Source organism: Caenorhabditis briggsae (genome assembly GCF_000004555.2).
Source record: "Caenorhabditis briggsae complete genome, chrII, whole genome shotgun sequence".
Classification (NCBI taxonomy): Eukaryota; Metazoa; Nematoda; class Chromadorea; order Rhabditida; family Rhabditidae; genus Caenorhabditis; species Caenorhabditis briggsae.
Genome location: NC_013486.2, coordinates 5573694 through 5592083, shown reverse-complemented (window position 1 = coordinate 5592083; position 18390 = coordinate 5573694). Strand labels below are relative to the sequence as shown.

The 18390-nt window shown below is 36.7% G+C and overlaps 3 protein-coding genes across 3 annotated transcripts in view; 1 reads left to right on the top strand and 2 right to left on the bottom strand.

Moving 5' to 3' along the window:
• Positions 1-3624: 3624 nt before the first annotated feature.
• CBG11189 lies at positions 3625-8789 on the bottom strand (the record flags this gene model as incomplete). The annotated part of the gene is made up of 9 exons (XM_002630410.1): positions 3625-3699; positions 4718-4837; positions 4883-5015; positions 5369-5441; positions 5491-5695; positions 6554-6638; positions 6683-6792; positions 6841-6920; positions 8753-8789. 9 exons carry the CDS (start codon positions 8787-8789, stop codon positions 3625-3627), a joined length of 918 nt encoding a protein of 305 aa, XP_002630456.1.
• A 4773-nt stretch (positions 8790-13562) lies between these two features.
• CBG11188 lies at positions 13563-15473 on the top strand (the record flags this gene model as incomplete). The annotated part of the gene is made up of 9 exons (XM_002630409.1): positions 13563-13643; positions 13690-13919; positions 13973-14098; positions 14368-14440; positions 14488-14626; positions 14670-14800; positions 14851-15219; positions 15265-15359; positions 15404-15473. The coding sequence occupies 9 exons, from the start codon at positions 13563-13565 to the stop codon at positions 15471-15473; spliced, it is 1314 nt and encodes a 437-aa protein (XP_002630455.1).
• Positions 15474-16167: 694 nt separating this feature from the next.
• Positions 16168-18390, bottom strand: part of CBG11187 — a gene marked incomplete at both ends in the record, with an annotated part of 6168 nt that continues 3945 nt past the window's right edge. Inside the window, 5 exons of the mRNA XM_002630408.1 lie at positions 16168-16297; positions 16351-16491; positions 16534-16842; positions 17075-17262; positions 17651-17852. Coding sequence (XP_002630454.1) covers positions 16168-16297; positions 16351-16491; positions 16534-16842; positions 17075-17262; positions 17651-17852 — 970 coding nt within the window. The remainder of the gene's footprint in view (positions 16298-16350; positions 16492-16533; positions 16843-17074; positions 17263-17650; positions 17853-18390) is intronic.

Sequence of the window (18390 nt, the reverse complement as noted above, 5' to 3'; positions counted from 1 at the left end):
CAAATTTCTATAACAACAAAGCATCCACTTATTGCTGTTATCGTTCTCTTTTCATCTGTATGAGAGACCAGTCACCACAACAGCTCCAACGGGGGACAGTCTGATCAAACTAGAAACAAGAAGATATATATATATATATATATATACTGGTTGTTTTCTACTGATATCGAAAAAAAGATCACGGCGAGAGCCTAGCGCTTCTAATATTTGTACGTTCCGCCGCACACATTGAGGAGGTAGTATAACACATTATAGAGGAGGACCGAGACGACGACACATATAAACAAATATTATTTTCTGCAGCTTGATTTGGTCACCTCTTGATCTCCGATCAGCTAAATTGCACATATGTACAAGGTCAAGCATATAAGGCTACTGAAAAATTAGAAGCTACCGTATTTCCTCTAATAGAAGCCGACCTAAACCGTCAACTTTGGGTCCATATATCTCATTTCCTGTAAGAGGTAAGACAGAGTGGTCAACTAACAAAATATTCATCATAATTTCAGAATGATTTTGTCAGTTAACCGCTTTTTGATATATTTTACAGTAACCGAAATAATTGAACTTGACGGTTTGGGTGAGCTTCTGTTCGAGGAAATACGGTGCTTGTTGGTCAAAACACTGTGATTTTTCTATTGAGTTTACAAAAAAACGACATTTTTATAATTCCGAAATGTAGAGCTCCAGTTGCTATATCAAAATTGCCGATAGAAAAAATACAATGTCGGGAACATCAAAGTGTCCTAAAGAAAACTCTTCAATATCCTAATGGTTCCTACTACAGTCTATTCTTCACAACTGACAACCATAAAACTCTGGCGTGTCACTTTTCTCTGACTATTACAATAGACACCTATTCAACGGGTGCTCTCGGGCGGACACATGATGATAACCCCTTCTTGCGAGATGACATCATTCCGTGAGGGACCTCCGAGACAGAAGGTCGTGGTATTATGATCAGAGAAGAGATAGGGTAGCCTGAGAGGGGAAGACGACACCTGAACAGATGCGGCTCGCGTATAAATTTGGGTCATTTCCAAGTCGCCGGCTGTTCTTTGTCTTCGGGGAACTAGTGTAAATACAAATTTATCATTGACTCTTAAGGTAAAAATGTTGTATTCTAGGCAGGTCCCGAAACGAAAACTACCGTAGCTTAAAAATGGTTCTCGATTTTCATCCGTTTTGTTGAGATTCCGTTGTCTCTCAACCCAATCAGGGATCAATATCTCGCAACTATATCGGTAATGGTAGCCTATCTTTGAGACTACGTCATTATTCCGTAGGACTCTAGAAATGGCATTTTCTCATGAATAATAATTCGGATGTACCGTTAAGAAAAGGCGTTTTTCTCCGATAACACCAAACTAGACACACAGCCTTTTCCGTCCTCTTCTCAAATCCATTACGATCATTTTGATTGCTCATAAATGACGGGGAAACAGGTGTACACGGATATACCATTCTCCATGTTACAAAACTATGCAGTCCCATATGAGCACAGCTGCATTATTCATTATGGATGCTGGTGAGATGAGCCTAATCCAAATACTTGACTGATTTCAGTCAATCAATAAGAAATTTTGTTAGGATGTGAATTACATCTGCACACGACTAATCGACGATGACCCAGGCCTCCTCATAAAAATACGACAGATGGATCCTCATCGAATCGATAAATCCTCGTAGTCATGATATTATTTTATGCATATGCCCTTCATTTTATGTCTTTGTCGCCGCCTAATTGGACCAATAGTAGAGAACTACTGTTTCTCACAAATGGAACATAGGGGCCCTCGAGAAGAGGAGCTACAGTACACCAGTATGCGCGATTCATGTTCTCATCTCTATTCGAAACATCGCTTGAAATCTATCCGACCGTTCGTTATTATTGTTTTCCATCCCAATGTTCTCGGTATGTGTGGTCTAGCCAAACAGAAAATAAGTGATAAGCGCGAGAAGAGACAAAACATCAGACAGGAAGCCGAGCGGAGTACTATATCACTGAGCATCGGAACACCATTTTGAGCTGACCCCCTGAGCCTGAGACCCCCGTCAAAGATGAGATGCTAAATAGACGGGGGAATACGCGACGATACCTCCCAAGAAGTAAAAATCCGCACTCGCTCGTCACTCGCTCTCTCGATATTCGTCTTCCTAAAACCACTACCTCCCTGACTCTTTCCCCTCGTCATTCATGTTTGTTTGCTCAACTCGTGTCGAATTTCCATCCTCACTCTGTGGTGGTTTTTCTCGGAGAGGACCCAAGACTCAAGAATATATCGAACGGGGAATGAGAGAGAAGGGACTTCACCTGCTCTACGAACTCGATCAATCGGGAATTAAAAGAACAGAAGGCATTCTGTTCATTCGGTGTGCTCAAAGACACCGATCGATCGCCTCGCAAAAATTTATTGCCACGGCTGCGTAGTAGATACGGAAGAGTCAGCAAATCATAAAAACGCACTCAATGAGAGCTAGAGAGATGACATTAGAGGGATGTTATTGAATAATTTGGCACATAATTGGGAGAGTACAACAATTCGGGGGTACAAAACTCCAAAAATGTCAGGTATTTTGTACCTCGGAATTGAGGATTTTATACATCTAAATTGCTCTGTAAACGACCCCAACGTAGCCGAATAATTTCAATTAGAACTTTGTTTCTCTAACAGAGGGATTATCAGAATTTGTGAATGGTCACTAGCTGTGGTTGAACTCTAATTGAGAAGGAGCGTGTCGGTTGGAAATTTATTTTCGAGCGGCTTGATAATTGTGCTCTGGGTCTCTCGCTCCCAATTAAACTGTTTCTCCACCGGCCTAAAACTTCTCCTTCTCATTGAAGCGCAACGGCATACTACAGCAATTCGGGGGAGATTCCGGAAATTCAGTAGAAAAATTTTCCTGAGAATAGTGCGCGGAGTCGGGGGCGGAGCCTGAATTGCAACACTGACACGATTTTGCCGCATGGCTTTTTAGCACATTTGAATACGGTCATTTCTCCGGAAAATTGTTTGTCTCTTGAAATTCCTGGGTCTCATTCGGGGTTACCGTAAAACCTGTAATAGAAGAGCCCCCTAACTTATAACTTTGAGCTAAATCATTTAATTTCCTGTGAAAGATATCAAAAAGTGGTCAACTGATAAAATATTTGTGATAATATCAAGAAAGTTTTATCAGTTGACACATTGTCGATATCTCTTACAGTAACCGAGATAATCGAACTCAAACTTTTAGGTTATTTACTTTACAGCCAGTTATTGTTCGTTTCCACTCTAATAATTGCTTCCCACTCTGTTAAAAACGCGAAGTCTGACAGTCCGGAAATGATTTTGATTGCTACAAAAACACGATACAGTCGACTGAGAACTTCTGTCTGTCAATCACCGCATTCTGGCGGGGAACAGTACGAAAAATAATAGTAAGAGAGGAAAAAAATCAGTGGAGAAATTCAAACATACATGAGAAACGAGAGAGAGGGATCAAAAGACACAGAACAACAGGCATCGAATTTCTTTGGAAGGCCTACAAACGGCCAGCCGTTCTCTTCGCGAAGAAAGCAGAAAGACACACGGCGCCAACAGAGAGAACTCTTTATTTAGTTTTCACACCAAACAACAACGCTTACCTGTGTAATCGTACCCATATTTCCTCAGTTGCTGTCACAGCCGTCAAACTTCGATCCGTTTGGATAGCCATCTGAAAAACGACTTTTTGAAAAAAAAAACCCTTTCATGAATTTTGAAATTTCCCCTGTGCTGTCTTATCGATTCAGCCAGGCCGCGGCCGATAAATCTCCTTTTCTATGATATGGAGTTCTTGAGTATAGTTAGGCTACACACCCAAACTTCCATCTAACATCGAAAGTCTATTTTTAAAAGGTTTTTTTTCGCCTTTTGAAATTTATATGGTTGTCGTATGTCTACAGAGCGATGATGACTTATTTTATGGAAACATGAGTCACTAAACGACGAAAACTGTTCTTCCCCCTATTCTCTTTTCTTTTTTTCTATCTCCCTCCCTCTTTCTTGCTTGGTTTTTAGGCCAAAAATGTTAGCTCCTCTTTATTTTTACTGGAGACTCTCTCGTCGAAACATTCCCCTTTAAAAGCGAATTCTCGAAATAAAAATTGGTTTTTTTCTCGATTTTTTGACAAAATTTTTAGACCTTTTTAATTCTTTTTTGATTTTTACCAATTTTTGCCTGAAATTTGACAAGATGGTGTTCGTGAGGATTACTGTAGTTTACTGTAGACCTTCTACTTTCCGAATTTTTTTGTAGACCTTCTATTTTCCGAGTTTTTTTTGTGAGCATTTTGACGTGATTGTGTTTGTTAAAAAAACTACAGTAATCTACAGTAATCTTCACGAAAACCGTTCCATTAAATTTCAAAAAAAAAACCGGAAAATCGAGAGAAAATCATTGGAAATAGCTAGAAAACCTGAAAAGGTCTAAAAATTTAGGCAAAAATCATGAAAAAGACATTTTTCTCTCGAAAAATCGTCACTTTTCGGATTTTTCAGTTTTGGCGGGAAAGTTCCAGAAGTTTCCAGATTTAGACGAGAGGGGATTTTTCGACATTTCGCCCATTTTTAGAATTTTTCTTTCGTTTCTATATGAAGCTATATATTTTCTACTCTCATCTGAGCGCTCTTTTTCTCCCCAATCCAATTTGCCTCGAATTTTCATCATTCACATTCTTCCGTCCTCCCCTTACCTTTGTATTCGGTGTCCCACTTTTTCCAACCATATTCTGATATTCTGGCTTGTGTATGTCTTCGTCTGTTAGTTTTGGTATCAGTAGAATTTCTTTCGAATACACCTCCTGTGCCAATGTCTGAAAAAACGTTCTTCATAAGTTCATCCTATCACTGATTCCCACCTGTAAATCAGTCTTTATCCCTCCTAGTGTGGTTTTGAAATATTCAAAATTATTCGTCAAAAATGTTAGATCATTCGTTACAACAACAAGAGAGAAGAGTCGATGAAATCCTCTTGCTTTTGCATCTATTACTCTGAAATTATTCTTTGATTTTATATAAGAAATCTGAGTGTTTACCGAAAAACGAATGCAAAACAATAACCATTATCTACATCGCCAAATATAACGCAGCCATCAGCCTCCTCCTTTTCTCTGGAAATTTATACTGTGAATATATTACCGTAAAACCTGTAATAGAAGGGCTCCCACGGCCTCCGTTAAAGATATCTAAAATCTGTTTACTGATAAAATGTGCATTATAATATCATCTAAACTTTATCAGTTGACAACTCATCTATATCTTTGACAGGAACCGAGATGAATTGGCTCAACGTTGAAAGTGAGGGGGCCCTTCTATTACAGGTTTTACTTCATATTGTCACTCACTTTATTAGCGCTTTTTTCGCGCCATCTTCTTTGGGTTCTTGAAGTACTGTGGCCGATGGTGGGATTCGTGTTCCTGTAATAGCTTGCACGAAGTGAGCTATATTCTAAGAAGTCTTATTTACCGTTTATCGGCTCCTCGTGTATCACTTCAGGACGCCATTTTCGCGGTGTCGCTGGCTTTTTTGACGACGATTTTGATGGCGCTTTTGATGGCGTTTTCGATGAATTCGTTCCGCCGTTTTCTTCCAAATCACCTGATCTTTCACAACTTAAAGATCGTAAACATGCAATTTTGACCCGTTCATATACTCGTTCTTGTAGTGCTACCTGAAAAAAAGAACGGATTAGAAACCAGTGTAAATCTTCTTTTTTTTTTGAATATACAGTCCACTTTGAGCCAAACTTTCTCGGTTCTTGTGAAAGTTATCAACATTTTGTTACCTGATAAAATGTTGTTCATGTTATGATGCACATTTTATAAGTTAAATATTTTTCGATATCTTTCACAGGAACCAAGATTTTTCAGCTATTTGTTTCCTTTGAATTCCCGCCAAAACTGAAAACTCCGAAAAAAATAGTGGTTTTTTCCGATTTTTTGAGAGAACAATTGATTTTTCTCCAATTTTTTTGCAACATTTTTAGATTCTTTTAAAGCTATTTTTGAAGATTCTTTTTTGATTTTCCTGAATTGTTTGCCTGAAATTTGACAGGATGGTGTTCGCGAACATTACTTAGATTACTGTGGAAAACCGTTTTCTGCATTTTGACGTGATTGTGTTTGCAAAGAAAAACTAAGGAGATGTTTTCTATAGTAATCTACAGTAATCTTCTCGAGTACCGTTCCATCAAATTTCAGACAGAAAATTCGGAAAAATCGAGAAAGCATATTTGAAAATAGCTAGAAAACCTAAAGAGGTCTAAAAATTTTGCAAAAATATCGATGAAAAAATAAAATTTTCTCTCGAAAATTGCTTTTTTTTTTGGAGTTTTCAGTTTTGGAGGGAACAAGTTTCTAGAAATGGACTATCAGAGATTTTCGAGATTTCGCCAATTTTTTTTTTGAATTCTTTCTTAGTTTCTATATGAATCTACATGTTATTCTACACCGCTCTTTTCAGAGCCTGCCAGCTAGGATTCATTTTGAAAACCCATAAACATGTAAAAATCATTCTTCATCGTTTTTACCTCTGATGAGATATAACTCGTTCGGGTTTGATGATCATTTGATAAGAGACAAGGTCCGTTCCGAAATGAACTACATGCGGAACATCTGCAAAATTGATTTAGCATAATTTAAATATCATAACTCAATACCTGTCATCTAAATCTATTGTAAACTTTGTACAGTTCCCGTAATGGGGATATGAGGTGCCGTCTTCTGATTTTGTCTGCTTCCTGTGATGAAATTCACATTCTCCGTCAAACTGAAATTTTATAAGAGTTTCGTTTTTTTTCATCGTCTTCGTGGCTACCTTTATTAGGGGTACAATAGGACCGGGAGGCGAATCGCTTGTTGACGGGTCTAGTGATGTTGACGGGTTAGGAGAAGATTCTGGAATTTGATCATAGTATTAATAGTTCTCCAGACATGATATCTACCTTAATTGCTCTGCACTTTGAGCTCAATTATCTCGGTTTTCATGAAAGATATCAAAAATCTGTCAACTGATAAAACATTGGTGATATTATGATAGATATTTTAGTAGTTAACAAAATTTTAGCATTTTTAATAGGAATCGAGATAATTGAGCTCAAATTTGTAGCCAAGAATTTACAGGTTTGTTTTTCTTATAATCAATTTATTATACCGTATTTCGTTGGTTACACGAACTGTCAACTTTGATCTCAATTATCTCGATTCCTGTAAAAGATATCAAAAACCTGTCAACTGATAAAATGTAGTTGATATCATGATAAATAAATTTTTAGTCGAAAAATGTTTGATATCTTTTGAAGGAACCGAGATAATTAAGCTCAAAGTTGGGCTTCGATTTTAGCATTTACGTCACGAGGAACCTGAATGTCTAGACAATTAGTTTTTACAGGATTGGCACAGCCTCAGTATCTGATTTAGCTCATATAACTTATCAAAACGCTAAACTAGCTTCAATTCCAAAGCTTCAGGCAAAACCATTCTATCAAAATTAACATAAAATGCTAATGAGTCACTCTAGTATTTCCTGATGCATTTTCCACATTATATCAACTTTCCCAGTGCAATCCATCAAAATTTTACATTTTTCGGCCCATTTAAATGACTTTTTTTTTTCTCCCAATGACACATAAAACGAAACGTTTCCCAAGAATCGATTAAGTGCTGCATGGGAATCGTTCTCCCTGTTTTTCGTCTTCGTGTCCCCAGAAGCATTTTCCTCTCGTTTGGTGGTTATGAAACAGAGAGTGAGTGAACCACAGAGAGTCGAAACAGCGAGAGAGAAGGAAGAAGAGGATGGCAATAGCGATGTGTGGTTATCTTTTTTTCGAAATTATTCCTTTCTATGTTTCCTTCTTTATCGAACTCAGCTGACCGTCTCTGTTTGTATTCAATTATTCAATTTCTATCATCTTTTCATTTTCCTATGTTTCCTGTGATCTCTGTTTTTGATGATTTGAGATGACTCTTTTTTTCATTATTTGCCCCCTCAAGCTCTTTACTACTTTTTAAAAAATATATCGTTTTTAGTTGTAAAGCCATGTTTTTTGAAAATTATGTTGTTTTCAAAATAGTTTGAGCTTTATCAGAACTTTTTTGCCACATTTTTAGACCTGTTCAAGGTTTTCAGCTATTTTTTAAAATTCTTTTTTGATTTTTCCGAATTTTTTGGTCTGAAAATTGATGGAACGGTACACGAGAAGATTACTGTAGATTATTGTAGAAACCCTTCTATTTTTTAGTTGTTTTTGTCTGCATTTTGACGTGATTGCGTCTGCAACAAAAATGAGCTGCAAAAGGAAATCAGTTTTCTACAGTAACCTACAGCAATCTTTGCGAACACCATCCTGTCAAATTTCAGACGAAAAATTCGGGAAAATCGAGAAAGAATCTTTGCAAATAGCTAAAAAACCTTGAAAGGTCTAAAAATTGTGCAAAGTTCTAAAAAAAAACTTGTTTCTTTTGAGAAATTCTAGTTTTTCGCAGTTTTCAGTTTTGGCGGGAAAATTCCAGAAGTTTTCAGAAATGCATTTTTTGAATTTTTTCTTTGTTTCTATATGAATCTACATGTTATTCTACACCGCTATTTTCAGAGCCTGCCAGCTAGGATTCATTTTGAAAGCCGCCTGCCAGCTAGGATTCATTTTCTTTTTTTTCAATAGGTCTCTATGGCAATCCGTCAAAACAATGACTTTCTTCTAGCAAAAACAGTTAAAACTATATATGCTCACCTTTTTCTTCAACATCCCGAACTGGCTGACATGTCATAACGATTCGTGGGCCATGGTTCTCGCAAAAATGACATAATGCCATGACTGCCTGCATCTGAATCTTCGAAAAACTCAATTTATTTCATTAAACAATTTACAATTCCAGTGTTAATTTTGGTAAATTTTGTGCCATTCCTGGACCAACAGGACTGCTTTGATTTTTTAAACTCACTTTTGTTAACCGTAGATGAAAATTGACCGTATTTAGAAGAGCAGGAAGATGCACCGTAGTTTGAAAGGTGACACCCGTCAGTGATTAGAAGAACACTGAAAATTCAACTATTAATTTAATATTTGACATGTATTTTCGATCCGAAAGAAGATTTCAAAACAGAGAATATACCGTTAAACCTGTAATAGAAGGGACCCTATAATGTCAATTTTGAGCTCAATTAGCTCAATTTCTGTTAGAGATATCAAAAAGTTGTCAATTGATAAATTGATCATGATAATATCACAAACTTATTACCTGTCGATACTTTAGTGATATCTTGTATAGGAATTGAGATAATTAAGCTCAAAATTGACAGTGTGGGGCCCTTCTATTACAGGTTTTATGGTAGAAAATATATGTATAAATTGTTAGACGCAGTAAGTTAAAGGGTCCTTTAGAAAGAGTGAAATCATATGAAACAGAGAGAGAGAGACTTAGAACATAAAACGACACAAAAAACAATTCAGGCGCCAGTGTCATATGAGAGACGTTGCAGTATAACACGAATCACTAACAGGTGGCTTCTCGAAGTCGTCAAGTGCAAAGTTGGTGTATTTCGACGTTTGGGCACAGGAAAAAGAGGTTTTTAGCACCGAAATTACACCTATGACATGCTTTTCAAACTTTTTCTTCGATTTTCTCATCATTTATTTCTTTTTGTTTGGTCGTAACCTTCCTTCTTTTCCCTCCTTCAAACTTTCTGATCATGCTACTAAAGATGTGATAGCTCTTAAACCAGGATCCCATGACTAAATTTTGCTAATAAAACATTTTTAAGTTACAAAAACTATGACACTCAAGAAAAAAATCTGAGATTCTCAATTTTTGACTCAATCCTACTGATATACAGGGTGTAGAAAAGTATGTAGATTCATATAGAAACAAAGAAAAAATTCTAGAAATTCAAGTAAAATCTCGAAAAATCGCTTTTTGTCCATTTCTGGAAACATCTGGAAAATAAACCGAAAACTCCAAAAAATATCCGTTTTTTTTTTGAGATAAAAATGTATTTTTTTAATTAGAATTTTTAAAAAGTTTTCTAGCTATTTTCAAAGATTCTTTCTCGATTTTCCGGTTTTTGTTTTGTCTGAAATTTGATGGAACGGTGTTCGTGAAGATTACTGCAGGTTACTGTAGATAACTTGTTTCCTTCTGTACTTTTTTTTGCAAACACTTTCCCGTCAAAACGCAGAAAAAACTAATTTTTTAAACAGTTAACTCTCTCAATGAACTCTACAGTAATCTACAGAAATCTTCACGAACACCGTCCTGTAAAATTTCAGACAAAAATTCGAAAAAAATCGAAAAAGAATCTCAAAAATAGCCTAAAATCTAAAAAGGTCTATAAATTTCTTGAAAAATCGAAGAAAAAAATCATTCATTCTTTCGAAAAAGCGCAAAAAAAAACGGTATTTTTCGGAGTTTTCAGTTTTGGCGGGAATTCAAAAAAAAAGATTCGAGAATCTTCTAGAAGTTTAGAGAAAGTCTTTCCAACTCGTTTTGAGGCCTATTCCAAGACAAACGGACACACAGACACACAGAAAAGTTTCCACAGTAAGAATTCTATATTTGAAACAAGGAAGAAGAAGAACCTAAAAGGTAGAGCGTCTCCGATAGCAACAGCGCTTGGAACTGAGAGGAAACGCCATTTTCAAATGTGAATTATGACTCAGTTTCTGCGTGGGGGAGGTGTCCTGAGAAGATCTTTACCTCACCTCAACTTTTTTCCAACTGACTCATTTTTTTTTCCACAATAAGAAAACGCGTAGGACGAGAACGCCAAGGTCGTAAAGGCATGAACGTATACAAATACGGTTACTGTGAAGCTGACATTCCTCAACAAAGTAATAAAAATGTTGGGCTAGTAATTTGCTAGGATCCCGGACGGACATGATGCTGTAATCTTCTCGTTCCTTCACTTCCGGCACGAGAAAATATAGTGTAAAATTGTTACAACTAAGAAGCCTAGCCACTAGTAGGAGAGTCCCCAAAAAATAGTGGCCAGTACATTTTTTCTCAATTTTTGCAACGGAATCTGTTGCAAAATAAGGGAATATCAAAGAATAAAGTCAGCGGACGGAATGTGTGAAGAAATCGTAAAACGATGATGGCGACATAGAGACGCAACAACAGGAGGGGAAAAAAGATTACGCGCGTATCGGAAGTCACAAGTATATTGTTGTTGATAATCACAACATAATGCAACCTATGATTTTCTCGCGGAAATCGAATGTATTTTATACTGATGCATGACAGAAATGATGAGAAAATCAATGATTAAATACTCTTTTTTTTAGGATTTATTCGAAACTGTAGCTAGATTTAGTACTCTTCCTCATTATATAACCATATAAAGTAAAACCTGTAGTAGAAGAGCCTCTTAACTTTTAACTTTGAGCCAATTCATCTTGCTTCCTGTTAAAAATATGAAAAAGTTGCCAACTGATGAATTGTCTATCATAATATCACAAACATTTTATTAGTTGACACATTTTTGATATCTCGCATAGGAATTGAGATAATTGAGCTCAAACGTTACATTATGGGTGCCCTTCTAATACAGGTTTTACGATATCTAAACAGAGTTCAAACCTAGACAACTCAAAATGTACGACAACCGAAGTTCGGAATTACGAAAGACTATTTCTAGAATTTTCTTGAGCTCGGAGTTGAGCTCGTGAGCCAATCGACGAGAAAAAAGGGCAGAAACATTTTCTCGAAAAATCGAGTATAGTCAGAAAAATGGCACCGATGAGCGTAACGAGCTGGCGCCAATGAAGAACACGATGACGTCATTCAAATCGGAGAGAAGTGGGGAAAAATGAAGCCAGAGATGGACACACTTCAGTCAATAAATAGACATGAGACTCGGAGCTGATGGGGGCGGTAATAAAGTGACCAGCTGTGATCATACAGATATGTTGCGGTTTTTATATTATTAGTCGAGATACGTTCCTGAAATAAGTTTTTGTTTTTCTTCTTGTTAGTTATGTTATCGTTGTCCATTCTTTTCTAGCTTCAGAGGTTCAAGTACTTGCGCACACGTGACTTCATGCTATTCTTCAGATGGTGGCCTCTCTTTGCTTCACGTGATTAGAGAGCGAGAGACAATAATTCAGTCATAAACTGTCCTTTTCACCCACAAACATGCTTTTTACTGTTACTATATTGTTGGCTGAAACTTCAGAGAACAAGACATGCGATAAGTATGCCAGAGTTAGATTCCTATTCCAGAAATCAGGATGATCAGCATGGCAAGCCGTGCGTGTTTCTTCTCTCATGCACTTTTGGCAATGCGCCAAAAGGTGAAGGAGGGAACACGAAAAAAGGAGAAGCAACACATTCAAAAAAGAGGAAGAGAAAGAAACAAAAGGGAGCCGTCGAAGAGAAAAGAGACGCGGCGACTAGCACCGGCTAGGCCAGAGAGAGAACGTTCGAATGCTGAAGAGACATAGACAACAAAGAAAAAAAAAGAGGGAAGCGGTTAAGGCGAGAGAGTGGAGGTGGTGCCAGCCATGGTGCTTCCCTGTCCCGAGATGCGACACACACAAAAAAACGACGCGGCGGTATATACACGAGAAAGAAGAGGAATATATGAAGGACAGCAGGCTGTCAGGTGGATTCAGTTATTGCTCTCGATTGAAACGTCTTTCCGTTTGGCGGTTAAGCAACTATTGAACCCCTTAATCAATCAATTGATCTTATGTTTGCAAGTTCCCGCGGATTCCTCGCGGTAGTCTGCGTTCTCTCGAGCATAATTTTGTGTGCATACCAGGCTTACTCCTAGTCGGAAAACGGATGATCCGATTTTTCCGACTTTTTTCCGGAAAAATTTCCCGTTGGGAAGTGTTCCGAAAATCGGATATTTTTTCCCTCAGAAAAATTTCCGACGTTTTATTCAGAATATTATGAAACGTTAAAGACGCATTGTCATTTTTTGTTGATTGTAGCTCTTTTTTTACTTTTAATTTCCAGTTACAGATGAATAAACTGAGTTTTTCGAAATTCTGAATTTTTCAAAAATTTTGAAAATCGAAATATTTCGAAATTCCGAATTTTTCAAAATCGGAATATCCCGAAATTTCGACCTTTTCAAAATCTGATTGTTCCTCCGAAAAATCTGAAAATTCCAAAATCGAATTAATCCGAGATTCTCATATTTAAAAAATCGGAGTATTCCGAGATTCCGAAATTCCGAATTTCTTAAAATAGGAAAATTCCGTGATTCCGAAATTCTCAAAATTGAAATATTCCGAAATTTCAAAATTTCGAAATTACGGAAATTTTCAAAATCAAAATATTCCGAAATTCTCAAAATCGGAAAATTTCGAATTTTTAAAAATCGAAGTATTCCGAAATTCTCAAAATCCGAAAATTTTGAAATTTCCGAAGTTTTGAAAATCGGAACTTTCGACATTCCTAAAAATTCCGAAAAAGACATAAAGCGAACGAGGTCAAGTACGCTGGACAGATATCCACGAATCTCATGTAAAAGCTGGAAATTTTCAGTTTTGGTAGATTTTGAATTATTTTTTTTAAAAATTCAATTCAATCAAAATGAATTACATTATTCTAACAAATGTCCTAATATTTCTCATCAGCTCAGCAAAGGGAGTGCACTACACAGCAGAAATAGAAGTAGGACTACGACTCGAGAGAAAATAAAAAAACTTCAATTTTCCAGAAAAGTGTCTCTGAATCGACAACAGTTTTGAACTTGTTTCCAGATGAGAAAAGCTGGAAAAGTGCCACAATCACTTCAGAGAAGCAAATTTACATTGAGTCTCATTTCTCAAAAGCGTCTTATGACAGGGATTGTGAGCATGAAACAAAGCTCATTCCAGTTTACTATTATCCAGGAGAAACCATTCGAATCGAATGTTTCGTTTGTAATATTGCTCTGAGTTTCAATGGGTAGCTCATAAATCCGAAATTTTTCGGAATAAAGACTTATTAGGTTATTACAGTTCGCCGAAGGGATGGGCCAAAGTCAGAAATATTGACGATTTTATGGAAAAGGGGGAAAAGTTCGGGTCAAATGATGGACCTGATATCGAAGTCGTACAAAATGCGGAATTTTTAGAAGACGAAAAGTGATTATTTTCAGAGTTTTATGTACCGTATTCCCTCTTATACAATCCCACCAAAACAGTCGACTTCGAGCTCAATTATCTCGGTTCCTACGAAAGATATTAAAAAGTTATCAACTGATAAAATATTCGAGATGTTATGATTAACAATTTATCAGTTGACCAGTTTTTAATATCTCTCACAGGAATCGAGATAATTGAGCTCAAAGTTGACGGGCTGGGTGGGCTTCTATTAGAGGAAGTAGGGTAGTCATCTGAGCCAAAATTTTCAGAGTGTTTGCACCGAATGGGACACTAGGAGAGCCCTATTATTACCAAGAAAATGGATTTTTAGTTATCGAAAATGTAAAACAAATTGGGTCGTACTAACTAAAAAAAAACAAAATTTGTAGGCCAATGCACTTTCTCAAGGTTCCTACTTTTGCTACGATGAAGACTCAATTGCGTCCCAACGACATTTTCACATACTCCTTCCTCTTGTCCCCGTAGTCCACGTGGCTAGAGACTATATTAAAGATATTGAGGAAATCTGTAAGAGATTCATTGTCCCCAGACCTTTGGGGATTTGTTTCAGCTGGAGGGTGTTCTGATTCTGCTCGTAGTTATCCTGATCATTTTTGGTTACTGAATAATACAGCGGAACCTTTCGATGATCAGGACACATGTTTCAACAGATATGGCTTTGATGATTGGTCGTGCTATGATGTATGAACTTTAACATTTCGTCAGAGACTCAAACCATCCAAAATATTCAGAACAGAAAGTCTATCAGAACACCTGGATGTGAGAACCCAGCGTCACAATGTAAATCTCAACTTTCTTTTCCCACACTCCCTTCTGAAATTCCCATCTCAATGTCTCTCCGTTGGGAACCGTGGAAAGATTGTGAGCAGAGAACTCAAACAAGAGAAGGTCACTGTTTTATCACACTGGATCGAGAAATTCTCGGATCGGATGCTCTAACTGACAGATGGAAGTGGCTTGAGAAGTTGAATCGAATGAATAATCATATAGCTTTCCGAGAAGGGATTCCTATTTTCAGCGCGTTGTTAGCTAGCTGGCTTTATAAGGCAGAGCAATTAGATTCGTGTAGAGACATGGAACTAGGTGGAAATATAGATGGAGTAAGAGAAACATGCAGTAATCAGCACAAATACGAAATTTTTCAGTATGATGATTTTTTCAAAAACGTTTTCTCTTCTATTTTTTCAAATATGACGGTGGAATTGGAAACACCACAGAATGCATTCAAATATTGCTTCAAGTAATGAGACCGCATGATAAAATATGACTAGGAAAATTATTTAGGTTCGAGAAGACATTCGGAAAGTATAATTCTCTGCTTGGAACTCATGCTATTGACCAACAGGCGTGCTGAATCAAAATGACAGTCAGAAGGGCCAAAAAATCAGTAGAACTCAGCTAAACATTAAGAAATTTCACTTTTTTCAATAAATTATTGGTAATGACCTTAAAAATATCAATTGAAATAGAAAAAAAAATCGAAAAAAGAAGAAAAAAACATTCAAGAAAGGACAAAAAACAATTTATGGCTAGATTACGGTCAGCAAAACGGTTGTGCAGTTAATTGCGTTCAATACGTTATACTTGACGAGCATTTGGAGAACAATTATTTCCAGTCTGAAAAACTTTAAAAATGCACCAAACAGAAAAATTTATGTACAATAACAAGAAAAAATACAGACATAATATTTTATATTATTTCGGCACGAAAAATCGAAGATGTTGAAGAGAAACGACCTACAAACGACAACTACAGTAACCTAAAAATATTCTTATGTTCCGAGTTTATTTTCTTGTTTTTGACTGATTTTTCTGCTGTTTTTCTCAAAAAAAATTTTTTCGAACCGGATTTTTTTGGGGAAAAATAACAGAAAACTCGACGAAGAGAAGTGAAAAACCGGAAAATAAAAATATTTTCAGGTTACGGTAGTTGTCGTATTCGGACTTTTGACATAATGTATATTCAATTTGTTTTAACACAAGTAAAGCTGATCGAGAAATACACATTTTTCATGTGTACCCGTATTAAATTAAATGAAAGGAAGTATCTAATAATCTGGCTCAAAAGCTGGATTGTTATAATAGTTAGTAGATTGAACGTGGAATGCATTCTTCAGTTGAGTGAAATTCGGTCTTCGAGAGACAAACGATTGATAGCAACTTTGCATTATTTTGTATCTGAAATTTAGTTGTACTGACAACTATTATTTTTTTAGGGACTAGAAACATACGTCTGCTTGGAGCAATATTTCGGATGAGCTGGAATTCTTCCTTTTCGAATGCTTTCAATTATTTCTTCCGGACGATTCAAATCCTCATAAGGTTGCTCGCCTAGTGAAAAGATCTCATATAAGAGCACTCCAAAGGACCAGCTGAAAAAATTGAAGTTACTAATCCCAATCTTTATGTCTCACCTGTCACTTTTGATACCAAACTTGCCGATGAAACATTCTGGAGCTAGCCATCTGACTGGGAGGAATCGAAGGGCTACTGTATTGGCAGCAAATTTTGGGTCATCCGGTTCAGAACAAAATCCAAAACCAGAGATTTTGGCTCTTAGTCCTGTGGTCAGAAGAACGTTCCTCGCAGTTAAATCTCGATGTAAAAGATTTCTCGAATGAATATATTCAATTCCATCACAAATTTCAAATATGATTTTGTACAGAACTTGGAATGGAATACGACTCATTGGTGTGAAACCGGATGGATTGTTCTGCTCAGCTCTGGAAATTTTTTTTCCGTTTTTAAATACCGTAAACACAAGCCCTCCCAAGCAGTCAAGTTTGAGCCCACATAGCTCTTTTCCTGTTGAAGATATCAAAAAGTGATCAACTGACAAAATGTTTATCATGATATCAGCAACATTTTATTAGTTAACTAATTTTCAATATCTTTTACTGGAACCGAGATATATGAACTCAAAGTTGAAGGTCTAACTGTCACACAAAAACCTACGTTTCTTTTATTTGAGACAGATATTTTATCAGGTTCATATGTGTCAACTCGAGCAATGAGCAAACTAAATCGTTTTTATTGGTCCATCCCAGAAGAAGTGCAATGTGATCATGATGTCTTAATTGACGCATTGAGGCAATTTCTCGTTGGAGTTGATCCTCTTCGGGTTCATCGAAATGTCGTGGGACCTGATTAGAAAAAATAAAAGATGAAAGCTTATACTATATAAAATTTAGGTAAGTTGTTGTACTGGAATCAAATTCAGAATACCGAAATTCCTATAACTCATCAGTAAACTCGTCAAATTTCAAATTATTTGATCAAACTTGAGTTATGGCTTTTCAAAGTTGCTTCATCTCATGAAAATCACAAGAACTATTACGCCCTCCATCTTTGAAAGTCATTACAATACCTAGATTTAGTAATCGCTTTGAAAATTTCAGTAGCTTTGAATCAAACGTAAAATTATATCTCTACCGATTTTCGTGCTTCCAAAATACTTCTGTCTGAAGTTATAACCGTTTTTATCAGTCTGGGGAATTGAGCCCCTTGTAGTATCAAAAACTAATCACTTACTCTAACAGCCACTGCACAATCCTGATATTGCTTCATTTCTACTCTGTCGATCCATTGCATTATTGGAGATTTGCCTTTTAGTTTTCCTAGGTAGACATTAGATATTGTACCTTCTCCAAGAAGGAATTCCGTATCAATGTGGACGTTTTCCGATTTTATTTCCCATGGTAATCGGGCAACTTTTGGGCACTCTTTGGGAGCTCTGGAATTTTTTTTCAAATTACGTATCCGCTCAAATTGAGGCAACCCAAAGTCAAGCAAAATTATCTCGGTTCCTATAAAAGATATCAAAAAATTGTCAACTAATACATTATTTTTCATAATATCCCCAATATTTTATCAGTTGACAAAATTTTGATATCGTTCACAGAAATCCAGATAATTGAGCTCAAAGTAGACTGCTTTGGTGGGCTTCTATCAGAGGCTAGAACGCCACCCAAACTGTTAACTTTGAGCTCAATTATCTCAGTTCCAGTGAAAGATATTAAAAAGCTTGTCAACGGATAAAATATTGGGGTTATTTATTTTATCAGTTGACAAATTGCTCATATTTTTCACAGGAATCCAGATAATTGAGCTCAACGTTGACTGCTTTGGTGGGATTCTATCAGAGGGATTACGGTACACGCTAATACACAGGTAAAATGCGAACGGGTCCGTTACGAACGTTTCGCGTTCGCGCGCGGTTGAAATAGGAACCGCATACGGACCGCACGCGAACCGTTTTCAGTAAATAGCAG